At 45.4% G+C, this 27151-nt stretch overlaps 2 protein-coding genes across 4 annotated transcripts in view; both read left to right on the top strand.

Moving 5' to 3' along the window:
• Positions 1 to 16300, top strand: part of Shc4 (SHC adaptor protein 4) — a 91631-nt gene extending 75331 nt beyond the window's left edge. Inside the window, exons 10-12 of one of the 2 annotated variants that reach the window (XM_041678942.1) lie at positions 1543 to 1710; positions 9637 to 9890; positions 14051 to 16300. In XM_041678942.1, coding sequence (XP_041534876.1) covers positions 1543 to 1710; positions 9637 to 9890; positions 14051 to 14206 — 578 coding nt within the window. In that variant the 3' untranslated portion in view covers positions 14207 to 16300. The remainder of the gene's footprint in view (positions 1 to 1542; positions 1711 to 9636; positions 9891 to 14050) is intronic. The other variant, XM_041678943.1, reaches the window with a different exon arrangement.
• A 2472-nt stretch (positions 16301 to 18772) lies between these two features.
• The window catches only part of Cep152 (centrosomal protein 152), a 65552-nt gene continuing 57173 nt past the window's right edge, over positions 18773 to 27151 (top strand). For both annotated transcript variants that reach the window (XM_041678931.1, XM_041678930.1), the window contains exons 1-6: positions 18773 to 18981; positions 22453 to 22546; positions 23307 to 23410; positions 23621 to 23693; positions 23800 to 24039; positions 25096 to 25261. In XM_041678931.1, the coding sequence (XP_041534865.1) occupies positions 22460 to 22546; positions 23307 to 23410; positions 23621 to 23693; positions 23800 to 24039; positions 25096 to 25261 (670 nt within the window). In that variant the 5' untranslated portion in view covers positions 18773 to 18981; positions 22453 to 22459. The remainder of the gene's footprint in view (positions 18982 to 22452; positions 22547 to 23306; positions 23411 to 23620; positions 23694 to 23799; positions 24040 to 25095; positions 25262 to 27151) is intronic.

Below are 27151 nucleotides of genomic sequence, written 5' to 3'. Positions count from 1 at the left end.
CAAACACAATGTCCTGGCGGCCCCTCCCTTTGTAGAGACAGGGTCCTCCCTTGGGATTTCCTACATGCAAAGTATAACTCTGGTGAGACGACAGGAAGAGCAGACGAACAGAAACATACGGAACGAGGAGCAGCATTGAGAGCGCCGTCATACTGCTGGGCCTCTCTCGTCACCATCATGTGCAATCTGGCGTGAGCCTGTCCCGTTCGGACCACATCAAAGGGGTTGCATGACTGGAGTAATAGAAGAAGGAATGCCGTTTTACAGTCAGGCCCTCAAGAGCCGTGGCCTTGGGTGCAGGGGGACATCACTGCTTCTGGTACGGCCTCATGACGATCCTGTACAGCTGAGACTTATAAAAGTGCCCATTTAAACAGAGACACAAAAGAGATTCATCCCGGCATCCTCAGGACACAACCATCTGGATGATGTGGAGTCCTTCATGCGATCAGATCAGGAGAGATTGCGCTAATACCCATGCAGCCAATGACAATAGCGTGCCAGATGTGAAGCATTACAGCTGTGAACGAGGCGGACATTACCCTTGCTTTTACGGAACATGTAGCCAAATGTACTACAGACCTTAGCCAGTGACAGGCATGAGAAAATGCATTACTCCCATGGAATGGCCTTCACAGCGTGAGGCCAAGCTTCCAGGGAAGCAGAGAGTCATCGAGTCTTGGGGGTGAGGGATGGTGCTACTGAAGAAAGAGGTTTTGACAGCTGAGGTTGAAATGGCAATCACACTGTAGGAGGTCAGTGTGACTCTGGCAGGACTGTCCCAGGGAAGCCAGGTAGATGGGGGAGCCCGGCAAAGTATGGAAGCAGCTAGAAGGCTTTTAAATCTATGAGAAATGAGATTGGATTTTCAGTCTTAAAGAGCCTTTGGCCACAGTGTGTGTAGACTGGGAGGAAGTGGGAGAGTGCAGGCTGAGGGGGGAGGAGGGACTAGCATGAGGGAGAAGCCATTCTACCAGACACAGCTAAACATCAGCAACCAGTGAAAGGCTGAGCTTGGCAGGAAAAGCCTTTGAGAGGAGATGAGAACTAGACTTTCTGTTCTTAAGAACGCTACTTGAGGGCTGGAGAGACGGCTAGACTCGCAACCCAAAATAAACTGTACTCGATTCATTCATTGATTTACTTTTAAGTTAACCTAGTGCAAAGGAAGTAAGACTTTGTATTAAGTAACATGTCCTTCAAGGGGGGTTAGGGGTAGATGGTCAGTTCAGTACGATATACTTTCCTTCCTCCTGGACTATCATCTTGAGCTGGTGCTGTTTGCTAGGCAGGTCCTTGCGGTTACTGGCCATTTCTTTCAGGTCTTCTTGCTTATCTTGTACGTGCTTTTGTCAGCAGCACAGCTGACCAAAGGAACAGAGCAAAGAGAGAGGCCAGAGAGAGGGTAGTTCTTCCTCAAAGACCTAAGTATCGGAGGTCAGTCCCTGTTTGGGGTGGGCTTGTGTGACGCACAGCTGCCTGTGGCTCCTCAGTTCAGACATGATTTACACATAACTCACTGTCCACTGCTAACCTCTCCAGGTGTACCACGCGAGAGAGGGATGCAGGGTGATGTTTCGCCGAAGAAGCACTCCTGCAGAGTGGATCTCTTTGATGACCCCTGCTATGTCAATACGCAAGCTCTTCAGAGTGCCCGTGGCTACGCTGGAAATCAAAGCTCAACTCAAGGGAGCACATGGCATCTTGGAAGTAAGTGCCTTCCCACTGCCAGTATTATTAGCATCCTAGTATTGTGGCAACCATACACTTGGCATCTGAGAACAGCAGCTCCCAGTTCTCCTGGTTATGAAGGTCACATGTCCAAATCAAGCTGTTGGCAGCCCTGACTTCTCTTGGTGACCCGAACAATCTGCCTAGTGCCCCTGTCCTTGTGTCTGCAGTGAACTGGTAAATGACAATGCTTGGCTTACAGAAACTCCAGTCTCTGTATCGACCTCAGACTCTCTGCTTCCTGTGGCTCCCTTCTCTTTGCCCGACAGGACAAGTCTCTGCATTTGGGTGAGATGAGGTGATTGCATAAGATCCTTAATTTGGTTATATCTGAAGAGACCCTTTTGCTGAATAAGACAGACAAGACTTGAACGTTATCTTTTGAGGGACCACTATGCATAGAAGATTATTTCCTTGGCTTCATCTTTGGGGAGTTAAGAAGATTTCTTTAAAAAAATTTTTAAATTACATTTATTTATTTTTGTGTGTTCACACACGCACAAATACATGAAAAGGCACTGAGGACAGTCTTCAGGAGCGGATTCTCTCTCTTCACTTTGTGAGTCTGGGTATTGCCCTTGCATGTGAGGTTTCAGGCAAGTGCCTTTCCCTGCTAATTCTTGACTTGTCCTTCGCTGTAGCTAACGACAAATCAGATCTTTGTGGACATGCTACGGATTTTAAGGACTTGGTGCATGGTTTTTAAATAATTCTTTCAACACTGAATTTACTTCCATTTCTTTTGACCCTCTGGTGTGTCAAGGAAGGGCTCTCAAAGCCAGCTGGTAATCCTGTTTCTGTGTCTTTGCAAGAAAAGCATCGGCCACAATTTCTGTCCTATTTGGTGGCAATGCTAACTTTAATCACCTGAAACCCCTTGCTAAGGCACCTCTACAGCTCTGACCTGAGATGCTCTTCTCTCCTACCATACACTTCATCTGTGGTCAGAGACAGTGAGGTGAGCAACCGCTTTCTCTCCCGACTTTCTTGGGGTGGTGAGTGCTTAAGTAGGAACCCAGATAAATAAACGCTAAACGAGCCCAAAGCCTAAAATCTTTTGAGAAATAAACATTTCCCACAAAATACTGGGCTCGGGGATTGGTGTGACACCGAAGTTGACCTGCTCCGAAGCTTGGGAAGCAATCCTTGAGGAGGCAGGATGTTTCCTCACAGCTACTGAAAGTTCAGCTCTTTAGCTAGGGCGGCTGTTGAGTGACTTTTCAAAGGCTTTGTTGGGCCTGACCTTCAACATTGTCAGCCATGTGACAGGTGCTCTCTCTTTTGGCAGAAAAGTGAGATCGTTCTTCTCACGCAGTCCACCCGGGCTCATTCTCTAGAAGCAGGTGCTGAGGCAGAGGTTGGCGTTTCAGGTCTCTGGGCACCGTGAGGAAGAGAATATGACTGGACAGAGGGGAAGGAGGGACACAACCCAGGCCTGTGAGAGCTTTGGCCAACTCCACACAGCACCTGTGTGTTCTGTCAGCGTTGTCCCACACAGGGCCCAAGTGAAGTGGTCTCTCTAGCCCCAAGAATCTGTCTGGATGTGGGCCGCCTGAGGCAGGGCAAGCCTTTGGCTGCTGAGGTAGCCCCCAAAGGGCTGGTCATCTGGAAGCTGACTGCTGGGCCAGGGTAGAGTGGGTAAAGGGGGAGCACCTCTGTCCGGGCAGAGGGAGTGCTGTTGGGTGGTGACAAGATATTCATTTCCAGTTGCTGCAGAGAGTCCAAGTGGTTGCCCAGAGTGAGCAGGCCTCTGTGGATAAAGGCAATATTTGTTACAGAGATGGCCTCCAAGAAACCTGAGTAGATCTGGCCTTTTGTTCTAGACAAAGAAATAATAGAAGTGGCCGAGTTAATCCCAAATGAATCCCTGCTAACAGCTGAGAGCAAGCTTGCCTCATTCTGACCTCAGTGGTTTTATCTTTAACCTCTCCCTTCTGCCTGCATCGCTGCCAGCCCTTTTCCTAATGCTCTCTCGATCTTAGTTTCCTATTAGGATTCAATGTGCACAGCCTCCTGGGCCTTTGAGGATTAATCCCTAAGGATTAATGCCAGCTTGCCGTTCCTCCCCTCAAAATAAAACCCAAGTTCAAATGCATTTAAAAATGTCAGTTGAAGAAAATCTTATGATGAGTTAGAGCAGTGGAAAATTTTTTTTTACTTTTTTTTTCTATAAAATGCCTTAAATAGATCTTCAGCTTTTCTCTTTAATTGTTCCTCCTGTTTCCCCTTCTTGAAAAACCCTCCTAGCCCTAGGACAAAGCCAAGCACACACACACACACACACACACACACACGCACACACGCACGCACACACACACACATGCATACACACATACACATGCACACACACACTCACACAGAGACACACACATGTGCGCATGCACACGGAGTCCTGACTAGCAGGGATCCTCGCTCCACCCCACCGCACTGCAAACAGGAGGTGTCCTCACGAAGCCTCAGCTCTTACTGGCACTGGTGGGGTCGTTCTCTAACTCTGCTGTAATCAATATAAACATCCATAGCAAAGGAAGCTCCCAGATACTGAAGCATAAGATGGACTGGCTTATTTATTTCTACCTACTTGTTTATGTGTTGGTGGCACAGGGCCAGGACTAGGCAGAACATCTGTCTTCCCTGGCTGGTTCAAGGTCCTTCTTTGTATTTAGGCAGTGACAGGAGAGGCAAGGGTAGTGTGAATATTCCTTTAAAGAATGTCACCCAAAGTGGCAGACGTCACTTCTTCTCACCGGAAGACATTCATTTCTTCACGTGCCGTTGTGGAACCCAGACACATGGCCACACCCCTGTATAAGGGAAACTGGAAGTTACTCTGTCTGGTTTGGGAGTGTGGTGGCGGGGAGGACATCACCTGTGGGCAACCAGCTGTCTCTGCCGCTGTATACCTGCCTCTCAAACAGCCAAGTGGTACTCCAGCAACATGGTACACAGCATCCAATGGCCGTCCTTGTCACCTGCCCAACTGCCTTCCCTCACAACTGCCCGAAAGCTCACACTTGCAAAGGGACAGCGGTCACTAGGAGTCCTTCCGAGCCAGAGCCAGGACCATTTGCTTCAAGCCTGGCTCGCTTTTGTGAGACGACTCTTGTGCATCGGCGTCTGTGGTCTGTGCGGTGCTCCTCGTTTGTTTCTGCCATCACCCTCCACGTGTCCGCCTAGACCAGCGGCTGTCTCTGGAGTCTCCACCTCTTCCAGCCTGTTTCACGTTGCCGTGGCATGAGTTGGAAGTTTGTTTCGGGAGCCAAAACACATAACAAGGAGGCATGTGATTTTCTTGGCGATGCTGTTTCTTCAGAAACTTTGGTACAGAGTATCCTTCTGTTGTCGCTTCATTGTCCTGTGGATCTCCGGTAATGGCTCCTCTCTCCGGCTGTGTTCTTGTGATTTGAGTGGGCCTTCGTTAGGTTTGTTGGTTTCACCAATCTTGCTGAAGCATCTGGCTTTTTGTTTTGTTTTCTATTTGATTGGCCTCTATTTTTATCTTCACTGTTTCCAACATATGTCCTTTTGATTAGCTTCTATTGTATCATCTTTTATAGGCTTTATAATTTATTACCTCTTGACCCTTTATACTTTATATGAGATAGTGAGTCTAGTTTAATGTTATGTGAATCAGCTTTCCAAACGCCATTGATTAAAAACTTCTTTCTCCCCTGTTGCCGCTCTGTGATATTAAGGTCCTGTGTATGTGCATGTATTTCTGGGCTGCTTGGTACACTTTCTCTGTTGGCAGCCCCCTGTTCTATACCACTGTACTCAGTACCATGTCCTAAATCAACATAGCTTTATAATTTTCTTAACAGGCACACGAGTCTTCCTTTATATTGAAAATATTTTTTCTCTTTATATTTATATTAATTATTATTATTATTATTATTATTATTATTCTTGTTAGACAGGGTCTCACTATGTAGACCAGGCTGGCCTTAAACTCAGAGATCCACCTGCCTCTGCCTTCTGAGTGCTGAGATTAGAACCATAGCCACCATGCCTGGCCTTGGGGTACCATCTTAACCTCTCATCTATGTTTAACATTTTTTTGGTCAGAATTTTCTAACAAATTTTTAAGCACTTTATGAAGGTGTGCTCTTCTTTCAACAACACAGGTAAATTCCTGTCATACAGCCTTGTGTCCTTTCTTGGTATTTACAGGGTTATAGTAGGGAAGTTACAGTAACTCAGGGAGAGTTAGTAGTGCCCTCAAATCAACACTCAGGGTGCTTTGACTGTGATTTGTAGACATGCATAAGCCACAGAAACTCTCAGCCTAAGGTCCACGTTCCCGGCTGACGTCAGCAAGGGAAACCTCTACCTCATTCTGGTTTTCATGCTCTAAGCACTAGTTTAAGCCAAGTATAGTGGTGTAGTTCCAACACGTGGGAGGCTGAGCTGGGGGTCACAAGAGTTCAAGACCACACTGGGCTACATAGTGAGTCTGGGGACAGCCTGGGCTACCTAGCCACACAAAATGAAGACAGAACAAACAGAAACCTTAAGTGTCCTTCTGTGGTACATTGGGCACCATTTCTTTACATTTTTGTTGTCCCCTTTTGTTTGATGGTTTCACTGTTTAAAATGGTCTCCAAGCACTGGTACTAAAGTAATGTGTAGTGTTTCTAAGTCAAAGTAAACTGTGAAGTACCCTCATGAGAAAAGACAGGTGTATAAACACATCAGTCAAGTCTGAATTAAAGCGCCATTGGGCATGAGGGCAGTGTTAACAAAATATGCCCGCCCTGTATCTTTTATCCAAAACCCACGTGAGGTGAGACTGTTGTGGACCGAGGCTTGTTGGAAAGGAGACACTGTGTCTCCTGCAGGGGCGACGGCTTGTTTCCACTAATCCACATCACAGCAACTTTCTGTTGAGTGGCCAGAACCGGCCACACTCTGGGTCCTCGGCCACAGGCTGCGAGGTCATGTGCCGAGGGGGAGTAGGGTGAGTTCAGAAGATGAAAAATTCCCCTCCCACTTGATGGTCTCCTCAGAATTTGCACCTTCCAGTTGTATCCTGAGTTATGGGACTGTCCTGACCTTTGCATGCATTTTATTAGACATTTTTAAAATTCAAAAGTTATGTAGATGTTCACAAACACAAATAATAAGGAATGGACTAATTGAGAAATGAAAAACCCTCCTTCCAAGCCCGACTCTGTACCCATCACTCCAGACGTGGACAATTTCCTCCTCTTCCTCTTCGTGCATTCTTAGGGCCTATTACCCCCTGCCCATCCTCACAATGAGCACTCCCCTTTGCACCCGCCCTTCTGTTCCAGAACAAGCGAGCTTGTGCACTGTGCATTGTAAGCACACAGCCCACTTAGAGTCAGCTGTCACACAGGAACAAGGTCGCAAGTACTGCCCCACAGCCTTGAGCCATGATAGCTGGTGACAAGACCAAGGCTGGTCTTTTCCCAAATTAAAACAAACGAACATACATAACTTTTAAAGTTAAAATGAACTGGAAAATCTCTCGTGTAGTTTGCTTCTAACAGAATCTGAGCTAAGAGAACATTGACAATTACTCGGCACGCGGTGTCTTGTCCTTGTCCTAATCTGGACCCATGTGAGAAAACAATGTCTGCATCCCCAGGCTGGCCCGCGGACTGTGGACTCTCTTCAAGATGATATAATGTCTCTTTTCCTTTGTTTTGTCCTTGTCCAAAAGTCGTCCACAGTCTCAGAGCAAACCAAAAGCGCACACCGCTGCCAGCTGCCTGCACCCTCACCATGCATGGCTGCATGCATTGCCTCACGCTTGTGCGAAGCATGCCCCTGACATGATGCATGCCTGCATGTATTGCTCTGCACTCGTGTGGAGCCTGTCTCTGATACAAACACACGCAGGGCTGCTCATTAGTTTTCCATCGTGTCCAAGAACAGGCAGCACCAAGGCCAACTACAAGTATTACTCACTGTCTGGACACATTTCCCCAGGCCCTTTCTGGCACTAGTGGAAGGGATGATGATTTGTGGGGGAGCATTCTTTCCAGTCATTAGCTTTAGACTGAAAAATTTTTTACAAGATATGTTTGTGGTGCTAACTCTAACTGTCCTATGCACATAGACTTTCTTAAGTAGGGCAGGGCTCCAGCACACTGACAGGGGACTTGGGCTATCAACAACTACACAGCTTGGTGGAATAGAAGCTGCACAGTTTGCTGAGACCCTCCCAGAGGGCCTGTAAACGTTCCTTTGTGTTAGTGAAATAAAGAGTGGTTTCTATGCAAAAGATCCTTTGCATTTCAAAACACAGTGCTGGTTTCCGTGAGTCATTTGCTTTGTTAATTTGCCATCAAATATGTGACTTTTACCAAAATTCCATCATAAAGATTGATATAGTTATTATTGGTGGATTTTAAAAAGCTTTATTTTAATTGTATACATATATTATATATTAGGGTTGGGTCATAGTTAACTGCCCCCCCCCCCACTTAAGTACATCACAAGCATGTAGTGCCCATTGTGACCAGAAGAGGGAGCCAGGTCCTGTGGAACTAGAGATAGAGGTAGTTGTGAGCCAGCTTGTGGGTCATAGGAACTGTTTTTAACCTCGGAGCCCATTTGTTTTGCTTTGAGGCAAGCAAGGTCTCACTGAGTTGTATAGGTTTGTCTCAAACTTGCTCAGTCTAAGTGTGCTGTGTCTAGGAGATGGTGTACATCATTGTCCTGGCAGTACTGTCCAGGACAGCCAGGACTGTTATGCAGAGAAACCCTGTCTTGAACATTTGGAAAATGGGAAGGTTTTTTTCATCCAACATCAGTGCTTGGAGTCTGACTTAAAAAAAACCAAAAAACCCAGGCTTTGTAGTCAGATGGTCCTTGTTTCAAATCCCAGATCTACAACATTAACAGTGTGGCTTTGAATATGTAACAAAAATCCAATTTGGGGACCTGTCTAATTTTGAAAATAAAATAACACGAATGATGTAAAGTCTGTAAGAAGAGCCTGTTTAATAAATGAGAACCACACAGTCATTACTATTGCCATGAGCCACAGCAGCACTGGGCTCACCGGATGTGCTGTGCTCTCATTTGCGATGCTCCCAGTCTGGGACAGCCCTTTCTTCTATCTTTGGCTGAAGCCTAGCCTTGAATGGCTGAGCAACTCCCCGGCCTGGGACAACACTGTGTCTAGGACCCTGGGAAGCTGCTCTAGACCGAGCTCCACTGATACTTTGTTTCCTCGCCTCACTTCTGCAGTTCAGACAGGTGAATGGTACTGACCACAGTGGGGCCATTTAACAATGCTAAGCTAAAATGTTTGCCCAGAAGAATGCCTAGGTGCAGTAAATTTATAAATATAGCAACTTATAAACTACCATAAAAATGAAAATGAGCTGGGTGGTGGAAGCACACACCTTTAATCCCAGCACTTGGGAAACAGAGGCAGGTGGGTATCTGAGTGTGAGGCCAGTGTGGTTTACAGAGGGAGTTCTAGGATAGCCAGGACCACACAGAGAAACCCTGTCTCAAAAAACCAAAACACACACACACACACACACACACACACACACACACACAAACAAAAAACAAAAGAAGAAGAAGAAGAAGAAGAGAAAAAGAAAGAAAGAAAGGCTAAATGTAAAAAAAAATGGATATAATCCAAAAGAAGCCCCTGGAAAAGAAAAGCCCCTTTCCACAGTTAGAGAAGCAGTTCTCGGGCTGATTTCACATCCTACCGATGGAGAGACACTCTTGTGCCTGGTAACCTTTCCCAGTAACAGAAGGCAACGAATGACAAGCTTTAAACTCAACCCTAACTTAGACTTGTCAGGCAGGATGTATGTTCTACGGTGGGGTTTAAACAGGGCTCTGAACACAGAAGGGAGGAGAAGGGACTCATGAGGGCTACTTTGTGACGTCTTTTCCTTCTGATTGTTTTAGAGGCACCAGAGACCGTGCAGCCGGGAGCCACGGCCCAGCCTGTGAGCTCTCGCTCTTTGTCACACATAAAGCAGCAGCTGCAGAAGGAAGAATGCTTCCATGGCAGGCTGAGCAGGGGGGCAGCAGAGAGACTCTTGGTGAAGGATGGGGACTTTCTGGTTCGAGAGAGTATAACGTCTCCTGGTCAGTTTGTGCTGAGCGGACTACAGGGTGGTCAGGGAAAGCACCTCCTCTTGGTGGACCCTGAAGGCAAGGTAAGCCTGTGTTCTCGTTATACGTCACACTCTGCGTCTGCACGTTGTATTCAGTAGAGGAGAGGTCACACTCTGCATCCATATGTTTTATTCCGTAGAGGTCAGGGCTAAGTGTTAACTTGTCCTTGACCACGAAGCCAAAACTAGTGGTATGGTTAGAACTTGAAGCTACTCTGGAGCATGACGCGGGGGACGGTGCCTTTCTGCCTTTTTGGCTCTGCTCAGTGGACAAAGCTGTAGTTGTGGTGGACCCCAGAAGTGACTAACATAGCCACGTCACAGCAATGCAGAATTAAATGACACGGAGAACAGAACATGATTTTCTTAGTGATACTGAGAATTGTGGCTTTTTTAAGCATTAGGAAAACTGACAAACTTTTAGCTAAGATACAAATAGGAAATGCACTATAATGGGTATCATGTAATTAAGATTATAAAAGATTTCTATACGCAGCTATACGCCAACAAATTGGATAAACTAGAAAAAATGGACAGGTGTCTAAAAACACATCACACCCCAGGACTGAGTCACAAGGGAATGGAGAATCTAAACAAAATAAAATTGCTAGGAAGGTGGAGTCAGTAATAAACCTCTGCCAGAGAAAGGCTCCAGGCCAAGTGGTTTTCCTGGTGAGTGATGTCTGGTGTCTAGAGAAGGAGCCTTGGCCCTGCACAAGCTCGGGCTGAGAGGACATTTGAACTCATCTTCTGAGGTGTTATCTGGACACCAAGGTCATAGAGTTGGCCTTTGTTCCTCAAGTGATCCGGTCAAGAAAATCCTTCACAGATGTGCCCAAATGCTTGGGTTTTATTCCAGATGTGGTCAAGCTGACAACCAAGATCAGCCATCAGAGATGGGAAGAAGAATAAAAATTGCATGATCATCTCCATGGATGTAGAAAAGGCATTTGGCTGAGTTTCACACCCCTTCATGATGGAAACACACACACATACACACACACGGAAACAGGAAGAAATTAATAGTAATAAAATTATAAAAATAGTAATAGATAGGACATAGTAAATGCCATGTAGAGGAGTTCACAGCAGACAGCAGATGTTTATACAGACTTGTTAAGTTTCTATGCACAAATGAAAACTATTCAGAAGGAAATGAAGAAAACAGTTACATTAATAAATGACACCAACAGCAAAAAGGTACGTAGGAATAAAGTCAACCAAGAAGAAGAAATACAGCCAGGAGGTGGTGGTGCAAACCTTTCATTCCAGCCCTCAGGAGGCAGAGGCAGGAGGATCTCTGAGAGTCTCTGCCTCATCTACAAAGCTAGTTCTAGGACAGCCAAGGCTACACAGAGAAACCCTGTACCAAAAACCAATAAAAAACAACAACAAAAGTATTTCTGTAGTGAGAACTATAAAACACTGATGAAAGGAACTAGAAAAGATGCAAATAAATGGAAAGACATCTCCTTTGTGGGTCAGAAGACTAAGCATCATTAAAATGTTCATCTACCCAAAGAGATCTACACATGCGATCATAATTCTTATAAAACTCCTGATGGCATTTTATAGACACAGGAAATCCTAAAATTTACAGTCAGCTGATACAAAGATGTCTGAATAACCAAAACACTTTGTTTTGACAGAATAATAATGCTGAAGATCTCAAAACACATCACAGCACTCCATTACTCAAAATAGGAGTGTTGGCATAAAGTCAGACATTTAGACCAATGGGACAGTGTAATGGACCCCGGACTAAATTCATGTGTGCAGTCAGTGATCTTTAAGATCACTAAATCTTCTCAAAGTAAACACTGGAGGAAGGAAACTCTGCAAATGCCGCTGAGAAACTGAATACACCATGCAGAAGGACGCAACTGGATTCTTATACTGCTAACAAAAGTTAACAAGGGTCAAAGACTCAATTGCAAGACACAAAACCACAAAATTCCAAAAGAGAGTGCAGGGGAGTGTTTCCATAACAATGGTCTTATTAACATTTGTTAGTTAAGATTGCCAGAAACTGGGCAAACAGTGGCCGACACCTTTAATGCCAGCACTTTGGAGGCAGAAACAGGAGGGTCCTCGTGAGGTTAAGGCCAGCTTGGTCCACAAAGTGAGTTCCAGGATAGCCAGGACTGTTACACAGAGAAACCCTGTTTTGAAAAACCAAAAAACCAACAAACCAAAACAAACAAACAAACAAACAGACTGCGAGAATCCAAGCATCAGCAGGCAAACACGGAGCAGTGGGTGTGCACTAAACTAATATGACCTTAATGTCAATCCCCACAATGAGACAAATGTCTGCAAACTATGAGTTTACAGAGTTAATATCCAAAACACATAAGGAAAGTCTGCAACCCACAAAACAAAACAAAACATCTCTCCAGAATGAGCCGTTTCTCCAGAGAAGAGAAAGCACACGGTTGAGTGACAGATGGCGAAAAGTAGCCAACATTTCTAATCAACACGAACTGCGAATCAGAGCCACAGTGAGTGATACCTTAAGGCTACTAAGCTGGTTATTATCCAACCCTAAAACCAGAAAAACAGTTTCAAAGTTTCTCAGAAACTTAAAAATATCATGGCTGTGCAAAGTCGCAGCCTCACATCCGGGCAGTTGTCTAGAAGAATGGAAATCACCATCTGCAGGAGAACTCCACTTGTGCGCACAGCAGGGATATTCCCGGAGCCAAGAAGTGGAAATCATTTCAAAGTTCATGGATGAGAGAAGGAAGAAGATGGAAACATACAAAGGAATACTATTCAGCATGTGAGGGACAGCCTGTCACATGCCGTCGTGTTTTCGAGGATGTTGAGAGCATTTGGTTAAGTAAAAACCAGCCAGTCTCTGACTCCACTTCATAATGACGGCTGCCACTGCCAGGGGAAATGAGCTGTGGTTCTCAGAGCAGCACAGTTTCAGCTGGAGAACGTTGAGTTGACTTCATGTCTCATGTAATGGATTTTTATTTTAATCATACAGTTTTTAAAAGTTTTTGTGGTTGCAATACAAATGTTGCAGGGCCCATCCAGTATATCAGGAAGTAGAAGTGGGTAAATAATGGGGTGAACACAGAGTGTGGTTGACTCTGCTGAAACAAAAGACAGACACCACCCGAAGATCCCCAACTGAACTGCGGCCATGCAGAGCCGCGGCTGGCAGGGCCACCGGATGGAATTTCATGTGTGCTCTCGTCTCTCTCAACTCAGAATACTTTATTTTTTTTAATATTTATATATGCTATATATTTACAAAACATAGAAACAAAGAATTGTAAACACAAATAATCACAAAAATAAAATGTTTTCTCAAGTTCATGGTAGAGGTTGGGCAGACTCTGAGCCATGTTTTGAAGATGGAGGATACAAAGTAACCATGTAAAATCTCACCTTTATAAACGCTTTGAGATCTTAAAAACAGGGACAATGTACCACTTAATTACAGCTCCCAAGACTGATACACTGTCTACCATGTCACTGGAATTTATCAAATAAGCTAAGATGCTAAATGAATCATATAGAAACAGTCCACATGGTGGCTCACAACCATCTGTAATGAGATCTGGCGCCCTCTTCTGGCGTGCAGGCTTACATGCAGAGACAACACTGTACACATAATAAATAAATAAATAAATAAATAGGGTAAGGGGGAATGATGAAATTGTTTATTAAGGAGGATTGCGTTAGGAATAATCTTAAGAGGAGCCTCTCTGCTGATGCAAATAATTCCAATCAGACCATATTAGACCGAATAAAAGATGCCCACGTTTACTGCTGCGCTCCGGGGTGGCCAGGAGAGCAAGGTGAGGGGAAGAGAGAGACAGATGGGGGGACCACGCAAAACCTGAGACCAAGTGTTCTTTTTCTCTGGTAGCCTAAAGAGCCTGTGGGCGTGGTCCTGACCCTCCCTGGGGAGGGATCAGGGCTTTTGGTGGGTTTTTCCAGAGGTGAAGTCTGGACCAAGGCAAATTCCAGGAGGAGGGGGCTTGAGATGGAGCTTTCTGCTCCATTGGCACCCCAAGGATGAATGCCAGGGTCTGGGGTGATGCTTCCAATCAGATAGAATTAAAAACCATCTTTTCTTTACAACATATCTACTCTAGGGATATAGTCCCCTCCAAAAAAATTGTTTACATCTTTCAGAAGAGTTGCTAGTATTCAACCAAATATACTTATGCTTCCTTTCCCAGGTGAGGACCAAGGACCATGTGTTTGATGATATTGGCCACCTTATCAAATACCATATGGATAATAGTTTGCCAATCATCTCTTCTGGAAGCGAAGTAAGCCTTAAACAACCAGTAAGAAAAGATACTAACCCAGGACTTTTGCATTCCAAGAAATGACAACCCCAAGCCCCATGTAGGAAGAATATCCTTTATTTTCCGGAACAATGACAACACAAACCTTTTCTCCAGAGAAAACAGGACACAGACTGGGAAACGTCTTTCCGAGACCACCGTGGACTATGTCTTTTATAAAATAGAGAACTAATAAAATGCCCTCTGAATATGAAAATCAGAGAAGAAGGATTTTGATCCATTTGAAAAGGAGTTATCCATGTGCACGGAGGTCACTTTTCAAGGTCACATTGCATCGATTAAAAGCACAACTACAATTTCATATGCTAAAGACAACTTGAACTGCTCAGGCAGTGGTATGTGCCTTCAACTTGATAATCTGGGGGACATTTTCATATGGGGGAGATTAGTTTCCAAGAGTTTTTGTGTTCAATAGCTACAGAACCAGTTGCCAAAAGAGTTAGTTTTTCCTTACTCTAAAAGCAAGGGGAAGCAATTTTGATGAACAGTGTTGGCTTTACTCCGTTTTCCGTTTAGTGGCATTGTTCCCCGCCACTGTACATATGACACAGACACCAAGTTCAGGCTGCGTCTATGCTTGTGGACACATGGAAGCAACAGCCATTGACGGTGTCCTCCTTCGGTCTCATTTGTTGATTCAAAGGTTGGGGCCCCAATTCGCCGGCCAGTGTTCCTCAGTCTTTGCCATCTGAACGGTTCATATGCAGCATGAGACAAGCTCACGGGGCCAAATCTCTTGGCTATTTCTGACTTTGAGTACATGGCTATAAAAGATGGCCAACGAAACCAGTGTCCTTCATGCTCAGTCCACACGGTTCGTTCCATTCTTACAGAGAGGACAGGAGGTAATTTTAAGTATAGCAGACTTTCCTTTTGATTGGCTGCCACTGGATCCCAGCGTCATCTCTCTCTGTGTCCTGTCTCCCTCTCTACCTGCGATCAGACAAAATGCCGAGTGTGAGGAAACTCACGGGGCAACGGGCTTGGAAAGGCCTGCCACACACAGCCCAAGGGTTACACCGGTGGGGAAATGAATTCCCAGAAGCTCTAGGCTCAGACTGGTCATCACTGTGGCTCTTGGCAGGGTGCTAAACCTGTCTGGAATCCAGTTTTCTTGTTTATGAGTCGAGAGAGCTCAGAGGTGCACTCTGAGGTCCGTTGCCATCCTAACATAGCTGTTCCCATGTTAGAAGTTACTACTGATAAGCAGCTTGCGTAGTGAAGGGTAAACATTTAGACTTTCCCTTTTTTCTGTGTCCATACTCTACTGATAAAGGGTCCCAGCAAATCACCACTCAAGTAGTTTGACCCCAAGTTTTTTAGTATTAAGCAGGTAACGTTGATGATCTGGTTGTTTTAGTAATAGCAGAAATGTTTCAGTCAGTTCTTACTTGCATTTGCATATAAAGACATGAAGACATGGTCATTACTGAAAGAGGGAGGGAGAGAGAGACAGAAAGAGAGACAGACAGACAGACAGAGATTAATCCCGAGTTTTCTGGATAGTTATCTCAATACCACTTAATTTTGGCTAAGTAGATGCAACCTAACCTTTGCGATTATGATATATTTGGTAAGTTTTAAGTACAATATGGGATAGTTCTTTTGGATAAAAATCATCAGAAATCCAGTCCAGTGAAGCCTGATGTTTTCGTGTAACAGCTCACCGTTTGATTTCCGCTGCCATTGACTTCTCACATAGGCTTCCTTCCCCCAGCTAGGAAACGGTGTACATTTCATTGATTTCCCCCGTATCTAGGTCTTCATCATCTTTCTTCATAGAATGATCAGTGTAGTGCTAGGAACGTGTAGGCAACCTGCATCAGAGGCAGGACAGGACTGTGGTCTCCTTCCAGCTGATGAACACAGACTGGGGGTCCGGGAGTTCCAGATGTAGGGCGCACTGATGGTGTGAGCAGCACATGTGGGCAGCCAGCACTGGACTCACGTGGTGCCGTAGCTGGGGAAGCCAGTACTGCACTTGCAGGTACTAAAGACACCATTCACACGCCCGAAAGATGCAAGAGATGTCTGCATGCTGTTTTAATCTCATAATCTCAACCTCTATTTTAAAACGGTGGTTCATTTGCCTATAAATATCTGTAAATGACTTTTCTAAAAAAAATAAATGATTATTGCTTTCTGACAACTGACAATATAAGTCTGGTATTTGGGACTTGGAAATGTTAGCGTATGTGTGGTGGATCAGCGTCTTGGCAGAAACAGATGGCTCCTTCGAACTGGGTAATGTGAGGAGAGATTAATAAGGGGTATTTAAGATTTGCTTAAAGTAGAGAGAAACCGCGATAGAATACAGTGCTCTAGGGTTAGTAGAAGGGAGAGGGTGAGAGCAGTTACAGAGCCCAGAGGAGAGCTGATGGCTGCATGCAGGGGCTGTGAATGGTCCTGGGGTGGGCTGGGGGTCACAGCTGATCCTGGTGGTGCAGAGGAGAGGACTAGCCAAGAGCATTAATAACCTGCTTTTTGCCTGCTCTACCCCTGATCTGTTGGGTTTCTTCACTGACTGAGGTAACCTGAAGGCAGAGTGAGGGAGCTTGTTGATCTTTTCTTAAAGGTTGGCTTCCCAGGGCGCAGCAGAGGGATTCCAGGGAAAGCAGGGTCCCCCTCCTGGGGTTCTTAGTCTCCTTAGTAACAGAATCTAAGAAAGAACTCAAACAGAAGCTTGAGGACAATTGTAGGAGAGGTCAAAGAAAAGCCCCAGGGCAGGCAAACTGTAAATCTCTGTAGCTGCCCAGAGGAGGAGAAAAAGCCAATGGTAGTTGAGTTAAGTTGGAGTACAGGCCAACTATACGGTGGACCGGCAGCCAGATGGTGGGGAGGGGAGCTTGAGAGAAAGAGTGGAAACGCTCCAAGTCCCAGGGAAAACAGATGTGGGTTCTGGCCAGCATCCAAAAGCAAAGCATGAGCAGGAGCTGGGAAAGTTACACCTGCTTGCATGAGGACACACAAAGGCAGGTGGACCCAACAGAACTTCATGGCAGCTCTTGATTGAGTACCCTAGGGGACAGAAATTCTGGAAGGAAAAGTACACATCTCAACAAAGAGCAAGCTATTCCTCTTGTCTTGCCATCTTTGCTACAGCATTTCCCTGTGCACCGCAGCCTGGGACACCAGACGCAGTTTGATTGTGAAGTGTGCCCAAGTCTCATTATAACTGGCAGCTAACCTTGATTCACCTCCAATAAATGCCATTTACCCAAATACCTTTCACTGATCTTTTCTGGACCCAGTAGCTTCCTTTATTTGCTCATTCCTTCATGAATTCCCCAATAACACGGTTGTTCTGAGTGCCGAGCATGGGCCATGAAGCGTGATGATAAATGCTTACGAAATACCTCCAAGATGTTCATATTGTTCTGAGTGAAACAGACCTGTAATATCTGACTACAACAGAAAAGAGATCCATCTTCTCTTGGAGCAGGTATGCACACTGTGTGTGTGTGTGTGTGTGTGTGTGTGTGTGTGTGTGTGTGTGCGTGTTTGTATATAGCCAAATCCAGTTCCGCTAAGTGAAGTGTGTCCCGAGGCTGAGCGGTGAAGGAGGGGCAATGGAACTGAAAAGCAGCACAGGCTACACGCAGCGACCCAGGAGACCATGGGAAGGTCAGTCTTGGGATTGCATCGTTTCTCTGGGTCAGGCTCTCATCCGGTATCAGATGCCCCGCTACCATGGGAAGGTCAGTCTTGGGATTGCATCGTTTCTCTGGGTCACGCTCTCATCCGGCATCAGATGCCCCGCTGAGGGGTCGCCGCACGCTCTCATCCGGTATCAGATGCCCCGCTGAGGGGTCGCCGCAGGCATTTCAAGGATGGGATGGCTGTTGGCAGAGCAAAACTAGGCACATTTGGAAGGCCTTGGGCCAGTATTTTACTCCACGCGGTGCAAGGTTTACAAGGATGTGGTAATCTACACTGCAAAGTTCTTGATATTCATCCCTTCTTACAAAAGAAGTCAGAGACCGTAATTGCAACAGAACTCAGGGGCTACAACCTGTGTCCATGATAGATCCAGCCACCCTCCTCAATAAGCAAATCAAGGGAGACAAACGTGGAAAGCAAAAATGAGATTTATTCAGTGTGGTTATGACTTCCAAGTTCAATGCTATAATGGGATTTAACGATAGGCTAACATCCGAGGGAATTCAAGTACGTAGTGAAGCGGCACCAGAGAGCAGGTACAATCTTATCAGTAAAGAAACACAAATTTAAACAAGTCAGGGCTGAATATAAGGCCAAATTTAACAATCATCGTCTACCTCTGGACGGGCAAACGCTCCGTCGTATCTAGGCAACCGTAAGCCCGCCCTCTCAGAGGGCTTTTGTGATTGGCCTACGACTTCTCCAATGGGACTCCGGGAAGCTTCCCGCCGCTACTGGCGCTCTCTTCGAACAGCCGCGCTCTGGCAACTGCGGACGACCTCTCAACCGACCATGTGGGGGGCGGGTCTTCCGCCCTGTCGCTCCGCCCAGTCGGCCGGCCCATCAAACGGCGGCGGCGATTGGAGGAGGTGGCTGCTCATCGAGTGGCGGGGTTCGCGGGCTAGGTTGTACCGGGAAGGTGCTCTCAGGCTGGAAGTAGGGGTAGCGGGTTGCTGGAGGGCGCTTCGGTGACTGCAGCCTCACGGCCGGGCGGACTGCTGCAGGATTGGGAGCCGCCTTCGAGTCTTCTGCACCGGGGCGACTGTGCACGCTGGCTCCCTGCCCGGCCCTCGGCCCCAGCACTGCACCCGCAGACCCGTGCGCCCCCCAGGTTCCTGGGCGCCGGGCCCAGCTCTTTGGTAAGGGTGCTGCGTGAGTGAGTACACTAGGTGGAGGGAGCTTTCTGTATTTTCGGGTTGCTGTCCTCTGCCCACCCTGGTTTGTACAAGCTGTTATCGGTCCACGAATCGCCAGAGGTTGTCATCATTTCTGTCTACGGCTGTTTGCCTACTCCACCAAGTTGCTTCTCCGTGTCCTTTGTATCCGAACAACACTTGAAAGTGTCTGAAACAACCTGTTGAGTTTTGGCTGTTTCCATTCTGTGAGAGAAGCTAGCGTGTGAGCTAGCGTGCGGGTGCGGGTTCCTAACGCCCAGGGCACTTACCCTTGTAGTAGTTAGGACTTTTGGTCTGACTTAAGCTGAATCTCACCTTATAGCTTCATAATACGCGACTGTTTTTTATGTAAAGGCTGAAGTTTGAAGCCACAAGCAAAGAGTAATAAGACGAGCGCTCTGGAAGGGCGCAGAATGGACTTTTGATGGAGCAAGCGTTTAGAGGAGGGCGGGGCCCTCATCTCGGAGACGTCAACTTTCCCACAGGCAGTTACAGCCACTCCTTTCCCACACCCACGCTGTTTTTTACCCTGTTTCATTAGTAAAGAAATGGAAGCAGTTTAAGATTGCACAGCTGCCGGAGTCCAGGTTTTTGAATGAGGACCTTCAGTGCTAATTGCTTACAACATATTGCATCCTTTAAGGTCTATCTAAAGGTCCTTTCTACTGCTGCTGGAGACGGTTCAGTGGTTAAGAGCTTGTCAGTGCTCTTGTCAGAGGATGTGTGTTCATTTCTTAGCACCCGCATTGTGTGTCGTGTGTGTGTGTGTGTGTGTGTGTGTGTGTGTGTGTTGGGGGTTGATGACGACCAGACAACTACCAGGGATAATACTGACGAGAGAATGAGTGCTGGGTCAGAGGTCTGTCTAATCTGAGTCTGGACATGCTTTTTATATTCTTGTAACTGGGGTTAGAAAAAGTTCCCTGGCTAGAATGAAAATGTTAACCAAGTAGCTGTATTTTAAAAAGCACACAATCCATGTAGTCTATTCTTCGATTTTTTTTTTTTTTAAGTGGTCAGCCCTCTGGTCAAATACAGGAGTAAATCATTGTTTATACTAATGCATGATTTTGCCATATTCACCCAGAGGCAGTTTTACGAGGGCACATGTTCATTTTGTATTGATGCTTTTCAACATGATTATCTGGTCATATTTCACCAGCAGTTTATTAAGCCGTGAAAAACATGGTCAGTGTTGTGTGACTGTTTTCAATGCCGTAGTTGAAGATGGCGCTTTATTACTTACACTAAACTTGCTGACTTCTTCATGGACTTAACCTCTGTTTTTGTATGTTGCTATGTGTATGAGATGTATGTGTGTATCTGTGTGTATTTATATGTGTAAATATGGCTGTGCTGGTGTCATGCCATGTGTGTAGAGGTCAGAGGACAGCCTCTGGTGTCAGTCCTTGATTGCCGCCTTGTTTGAGACAGTCTCTGTCGCTGTTCTAGTGTGTGGGGCATGCTAGTTGGTCCATGACCTTCTGGACAGTCTCTGAAGCTGGAATTACAGACGCCTGTGCTGTGTCTGGCTGTAATGTGGGGTCTGAGGATTTGAACTTGGTGTTCAAACTCAAATGCCAAGAATTTTGATGCACTGAGCCTTCTCCCAAGCTTGAGCTTAGACTTGTTAAATGAGCATTTATATTTCTTTCTAAAATGAATTCTTGTGCTATTTTCCCATCTTAAGTTATCATCTCATTTTCTTGGAAAAATGCTTTTTGATACTTTACTTTTGATTAGGTGTTTTGTAAGTAGTTTTACAATTTTTGTAATTTTATTCCTTGACTTTGTTTTTGAGATAGGGTTTCCTTGTTTAGCTGCCTCCCCACCCCCCCCCCCACCTCCTGAAACTTACTCAGACTGGCCTTGAACTCACAGAGATCTGCCTACCTCTGCCTCCTAAGTGCTGGGATTAAAGGTGTGTGCCACCACCACCTGGCACTCTTGACTTTGTTAATATATTCTGTGATACATACTGTTTGGCTCACGACTGATGGTTTTTGTGTTATACAGTTTTAAAAAATGTATTTTTATTTTATGTGCATGGGTCTTTTGCCTGCAAGGTTATTGCGGCATCACTTGCATGCTCAGGGTCTGTGGAGGACAGAAATGGGCCTCCTGTCTCCTGGAACTGAAGATACAGATATCATGTAGATACTGGGAACGGATCCTGGGTCCTCTGCTGAAGGAACAAGTGCTATTGACCACTGAGCCGACTCTCCAGGCTCAGCTTTGCCCCACGTCTTTACAGTGATAGATTGAAGGATATCTCTGTTTCCATCGTCTGAGACTCTGTCTAGGCATGATGTCTGCTTGGAGCAATGACCTGAACCCAGAGATGTAAGAGTAGTGTCTTCCCTTCACCACATCAGCTGGCTTAGGTTACCATATTCTAATCTCTATTTTATGATGTATACAAGAGAGTTCCAGCAGGGCCCTGGGAGAGACAGGCTTTCATCCCCCAGTGATGTCTGGTTAAAAACCCCAAATTTTGGGTTCACATTTTAACAGCTATAAAATAATCTGTGTTTTAAAAGTAGTGTTGTGTCATAATTGAATTGGTCTCTTTTTCTCAGTGTGCAAATGGGACTACATCGTATAATACAGGGTGTCTTAAATATGATAAAGGGGGTTAACAGTTATGAAGTTTGTGATGTAGTTTGCAACTGTTACCAAAAGGGGGTTATTCTTTATGGCAAAATGCACTTGAGTTGCTGGGTCCAAATGCTTCTTATGTGACTCGGTTTAATGACTTTTTACAGTCTGGAAGTTGTCGTGAATGACCTGTGGTCAGACCACACACGGAAGTACACGTCCCTGGTGGGAGGAGCCTAGATTGAAGACAGTCTTAGCCACGCCTTTGGTAGCACATACTTACCTTTTTTTTTCTTTTGTTCAGAATTGTTCAATAATTTAGAATTTGGGGACATTAGGTCCTTGTTTATAATTAAATAACCAGAAGCCTGTCTAGCTTCTCTGGAGCCTTATGCTAGCATAGCCCACAGTCTGTCCTTGTGGTATTTTGCCAGACCGTGATTGCTGAAAAGGGAGTCCTGGAACCCTAAGCTTGTTGGTGTGTAAACAGTTTCTGGGTAACAATCACTAGCTCAGAACTTAGGAGTTGCTTTTTTGGAAAACATGAAGTTTGTATTTGTGGAATTCAGAGCATAGAGCAGAGTCTCCAGGACCTTTACTGTGTGTGTTCAGTGCATAGACTTGAGGCTTCCACTTGAGCTGATTCTTAAGATTGCTATGTTTGGACTTTCTAGTTAGCGTTCTGAGTTTTTGTTTGCAGACATCTTACTGATGTAAGTACCTTCTAGCCACTTGGGAAGCCTGGTCACTGTTTCAATGATTCTTTGCCCTTTTTCTTTGCTATGCATTGTTGTCATATGACTGTTTTGGGAGTGACAGTTCTCCCTCCACCCCCAGGAGGACCATGTCGTTGGAGTTTGGCAGTGTAGCACTGCAGACACAAAATGAAGATGAAGAGTTTGACAAAGAAGACTATGAAAGGGAAAAAGAGGTGAGTTCCTTGGAAAGAAAGCCCTGAACCCAGTGTTTAACAACTGATCATGATTATGTCATCTTGTGTTGTTTTGAAGGGATTTATAATTCATTAAATTTCAACAAAGCAAAACTTATAGTCTGCTTAATACTGGACTTTTAAACCACAGAGGCGCGGGGCCTGGAAAGATGGATATGTCGTCTGGGTCGTCCATCTTTCCCTCCCACGATTCCTGTCAGTCTGCAGTTGCATATTGATATTGAAATTAGCCTTGTTTTGTTCATTTTAGTGTATGCTTTTGCATCTGTTCAGAGCAGAGATCCGCCCCCTAGAGAGTCGCTAGCCCATTAGCAGAGCTTACGGGCTCCTAGGCCATTGCTGTTGCTGCCGTTCCCATCACCTGTCAGAGCCCATCTGGCCACTCAGATTCCCTGGGGGACATCTCATTGTCACCTCCTTGATTCTGGGAGGTGGGGTCCTGAAAGGCAGGTGTGCTCTGTGGAACCCGACACTGCGAGTGGCTGCAGTGATTTAGGGTTTGCTCTGCATCCATCAGCTGTGATGTGTGCATATAAACCCGACACCCTTGTAGGAAAAGTCGTTAGTCCTGCTGTCATGCTGTCCCCTCTCCTCAACATGATTTGTGTGCAATTTAAGAAGCTCATTAAGTGGAGGAGTAGGAAATCTCTGTGTACAGTCAGGCATCGGCTGCAGGGCCGCTGTGGGTAGTGTCTGGTGTGTCGGGCAGCGGGGTCCTGATGTGACTCTCCTGACTCAGTTGCAGCAGCTCCTCACAGACCTCCCTCACGACATGCTGGATGATGACCTCTCCTCTCCTGAGCGCCACGATTCTGACTGCAGCGTGGATGGCAGAGCCGGAGAGTAAGGACCTGGAATCACCTCCTCTTGTTTATCCCCTCCATAAACCTTCCTTTGATTCTCTGCTGATGATAATGTAAACTTTAGACTGGTTTGTGAAGCTTTTGGGTTAAGGTTGGAGGAAAAATAAATACGAGAATTTTGGGTTTCTTTGTGTTATTTCTGGCCAAATATGGTAGAGTATAGCTCTAAAGTGGGATTTTTTTTTTCAAGACTGCATCTTTCTGAGGAACTGGAGAGGAACTGGATTGAGCGTGACATACTGCCCAAATCTCACCTTGTGAATGTAAGTGTCGTTGTGAGCACAGTGTTGCTGCGGGGTGGGTAGATCTCAGTGCTTTTTACTCTTGTTGACTAATAGGACTGTACTGGCCTTATATTTTGGAGAACAGTGTGGCAATGGCTGGGAAGAAAATCGAGGTAAAGCTGAAGACCTGCATCTTGGGTACCATTCCGGAGAAGCCGGAGATGAGGGCGGAAGTGGCTATAGCCCTCCAAGTAAACGCGAGCCAGCAGATTTGTATCACCTTCCTGAAGACTTCAGGCCATACACCGGTGGTCAGAAGCAGGAATTTCACAAGCAGGCAGCCGGTGTTGTGACATTTTCAGATCCTCAGAGAGACAAGTTTCAGGTGTTGTGAGAATTTGACGTTGAAGAATTAGTGTGTAGACGTGTACTTGGGTGGTGGTTGTGTGTTTAAGGAAGTGTGTGGATGCATGACAAAGTGATTTACAACAGTTTTTCTGAATCTGCTCAGTTAGTTTTCTGTTTATAATTGAATGTGATTGCGATGCCAAGCCTGGTGTTCAAAACAGAAGCTTTTGGGAAGTAGTCCTTTAGACGGTAAAGGTGTAGCTCCTCTTTTACCGCATCTGTCTTCCGTGAGACTGCCGCCCTCAGAAGCACGCTGTTCTTAAAGTAGCGATTTCCTGTAGATCATGACATTTAATTTCCTTGGCTTCGTATTCAGTTTCATACTGAATTTAAATCTAACGCTTGCAGTCCAGGTCCTGCTTTGTGTGGTGTCACGGCTGTAGACGGCGTGACTGTTAAGGGAACACGCTGTGCACTGACTGTGGCATCAGGAGACAGTGTGTCTTAGAATTTCACAATGACAAGAAGTGGCTCATTTTCCCAATTGCTATTCTGTATCATTCGATGACATGATTTTTTGGGGGATCCATTAAAAGGTAGGTATTTTCTCCTCATCTCTGGAAAATGTTATTCTCTGAAAAATAATTGACAGTTTCCTGTATGTGAGATGGTATCACATGCTCTCATTTATTGAACACGTGTATATTTTATGTTCCCAAGATGGTGACATTATCGTAACCATATGTGGCACAAATCTCATTGCAATTCTTCAGTTTTATTTTTGAAATTGACTCCATTGTATACTCAAGAGAACTAGGAAGCAATTTATACTATTCAATAATAGTGGGTTCTATTTTTGAGCAAAAATGTCTATGAATATTTGGTCATGGGCTGGGGATGTTGTAGGTCAGTTAGTAGAATGTTTGTCCAGCATGCATGGGGTTCTTGGTTCAATCCCCTGTATAGTATAAGCCAGGTCTGATGGTGCACATCTGTATTCCAGCACTTGGAAGGTGGAGGGGGGTGCCTAGTAGAGGACTTTTGGAAGAAAAGCCAAATTGTAATGTTAATTTTATTTGTCATCTTTTAATAGCAATTTGGTTCATCTGAGGGACCCAGCTGTCAAGCTTTGGAGCCGTATAAAGTGATCTATAAACCATTCCAGTCTTCCGGCCAGAGCACTAGCTCACCAGCCCAGGAGATAGCAGCAAGTGACATGTTTGATGGCCTGCAGCAACAATTTTTAGGAGCCAATGAAAGTAGGTATTCTGTTTATATTTGTTTATTTGACTGTTACTGTTTTGTTTTTTTGAGCCTTGCTGTGTTGCCCAAGCTGGCCTCACACCCTTGGCAATCCTCCTGCTTAGAGCTGTATTACTACACCCAGCTATATTAACATAATCGGGGAATTTTGAACACTTAGTGAATGTTTATATTTACATTATAGAATTAACATTTTTAAATAATGATAATAGAAATGATGACATTTAAAAGAGCCCTTATTTCCTTATAGTAAATGTATATACTGAGATATTTATGAGCAAACTAATAAGCACTTTATTATTTATTTTAAAATATATAGTTTATTAAACTAGTAAGTGGTGGTTCACCTATAATCTTAGGAGGAACGACAGGAGGATCTGGCACCAGCTGAGACCAGCCTAAGTGCATAGAGCAGTCAAGACAGGCTGAGTACACAGTGAGGGTATTCAAGGTCAGCCTGTGTGCACAGTGAGGGTATTCAAGGTCAAGGTCAGCCTGTGTGCACAGTGAGGGCATTCAAGGTCAGCCTGTGTGCAGTGAGGGTATTCAAGGTCAGCCTGTGTGCACAGTGAGGGCATTCAAGGTCAAGGTCAGCCTGTGTGCACAGTGAGGGTATTCAAGGTCAAGGTCAGCCTGTGTGCACAGTGAGGGCATTCAAGGTCAGCCTGTGTGCAGTGAGGGTATTCAAGGTCAGCCTGTGTGCACAGTGAGGGCATTCAAGGTCAGCCTGTGTGCAGTGAGGGTATTCAAGGTCAGCCTGTGTGCAGTGAGGGTATTCAAGGTCAGCCTGTGTGCAGTGAGGGTATTCAAGGTCAGCCTGTGTGCAGTGAGGGTATTCAAGGCCAGCCTGTGTGCACAGTGAGGGCATTCAAGGTCAGCCTGTGTGCACAGTGAGGGCATTCAAGGCCAGCCTGTGTGCAGTGAGGGTATTCAAGGTCAGCCTGTGTGCACAGTGAGGGCATTCAAGGTCAGCCTGTGTGCACAGTGAGGGTATTCAAGGTCAGCCTGTGTACACAGTGAGGGCATTCAAGGTCAGCCTGTGTGCACAGTGAGGGCATTCAAGGTCAAGGTCAGCCCATGTGCACAGTGAGGGTATTCAAGGTCAAGGTCAGCCTGTGTGCACAGTGAGGGCATTCAAGGTCAAGGTCAGCCTGTGTGCACAGTGAGGGCATTCAAGGTCAAGGTCAGCCTGTGTGCACAGTGAGGGCATTCAAGGTCAAGGTCAGCCTGTGTGCACAGTGAGGGCATTCAAAGTCAAGGTCAGCCCACATGCACAATGAGGGTATTCAAGGTCAAGGTCGGCCTGTGTAGATAGGGTATTCAAGGCCAGCCTGTACACGCTGTGAGGGCATTCAAGGTCAGCCTACATTGCCTGGTGAGACCTTGTACCCTGTCTCAAAAATGCCAAGGGCTGTGGTTGCAGCTCAACGGTAGGGGACGTGTGTTTTTTTGTAAGGCCCTTGTTTTCATTCCCAGCATCTCTCAAGAGAAAGTGTTTGTAGGGAAGATAAAATAAGAAGTCATAGCTACTTCTTTGGAATCCATTGTGCTATGTCCTCTAATGTAGCATTATTTGAAATTGAAATGTCAGAGGAAAGTTTTAGCACTGAATATTTGAGTCACCCTGAACTTAGAGTTTCTCATCTGCTTTGGAACACAAATACACTATCTCACCAGTCTTGAGTTTCTCACTTGTAGACATGTGTTTAATGAATCAGTTATTAATTTCTTAATGTTTCTTTTACTCTTATATTTTTTTATGTGATGATTGGACAAATCTGCTATTATATTCAGAATTGATGTTGATCTCAGGTTTAGTTATATATTATTTGCTCCCATCTCAGTCACTGTTCTATTGCTGTGAAGAGACACCATGACCAAGGCAG

Source organism: Microtus oregoni, unplaced genomic scaffold (assembly GCF_018167655.1).
Source record: "Microtus oregoni isolate MIOR12 unplaced genomic scaffold, Mior012 000031F_ref0000149, whole genome shotgun sequence".
NCBI classification, from domain to species: Eukaryota; Metazoa; Chordata; class Mammalia; order Rodentia; family Cricetidae; genus Microtus; species Microtus oregoni.
This window is presented reverse-complemented; position numbering and strand designations above follow the sequence as displayed.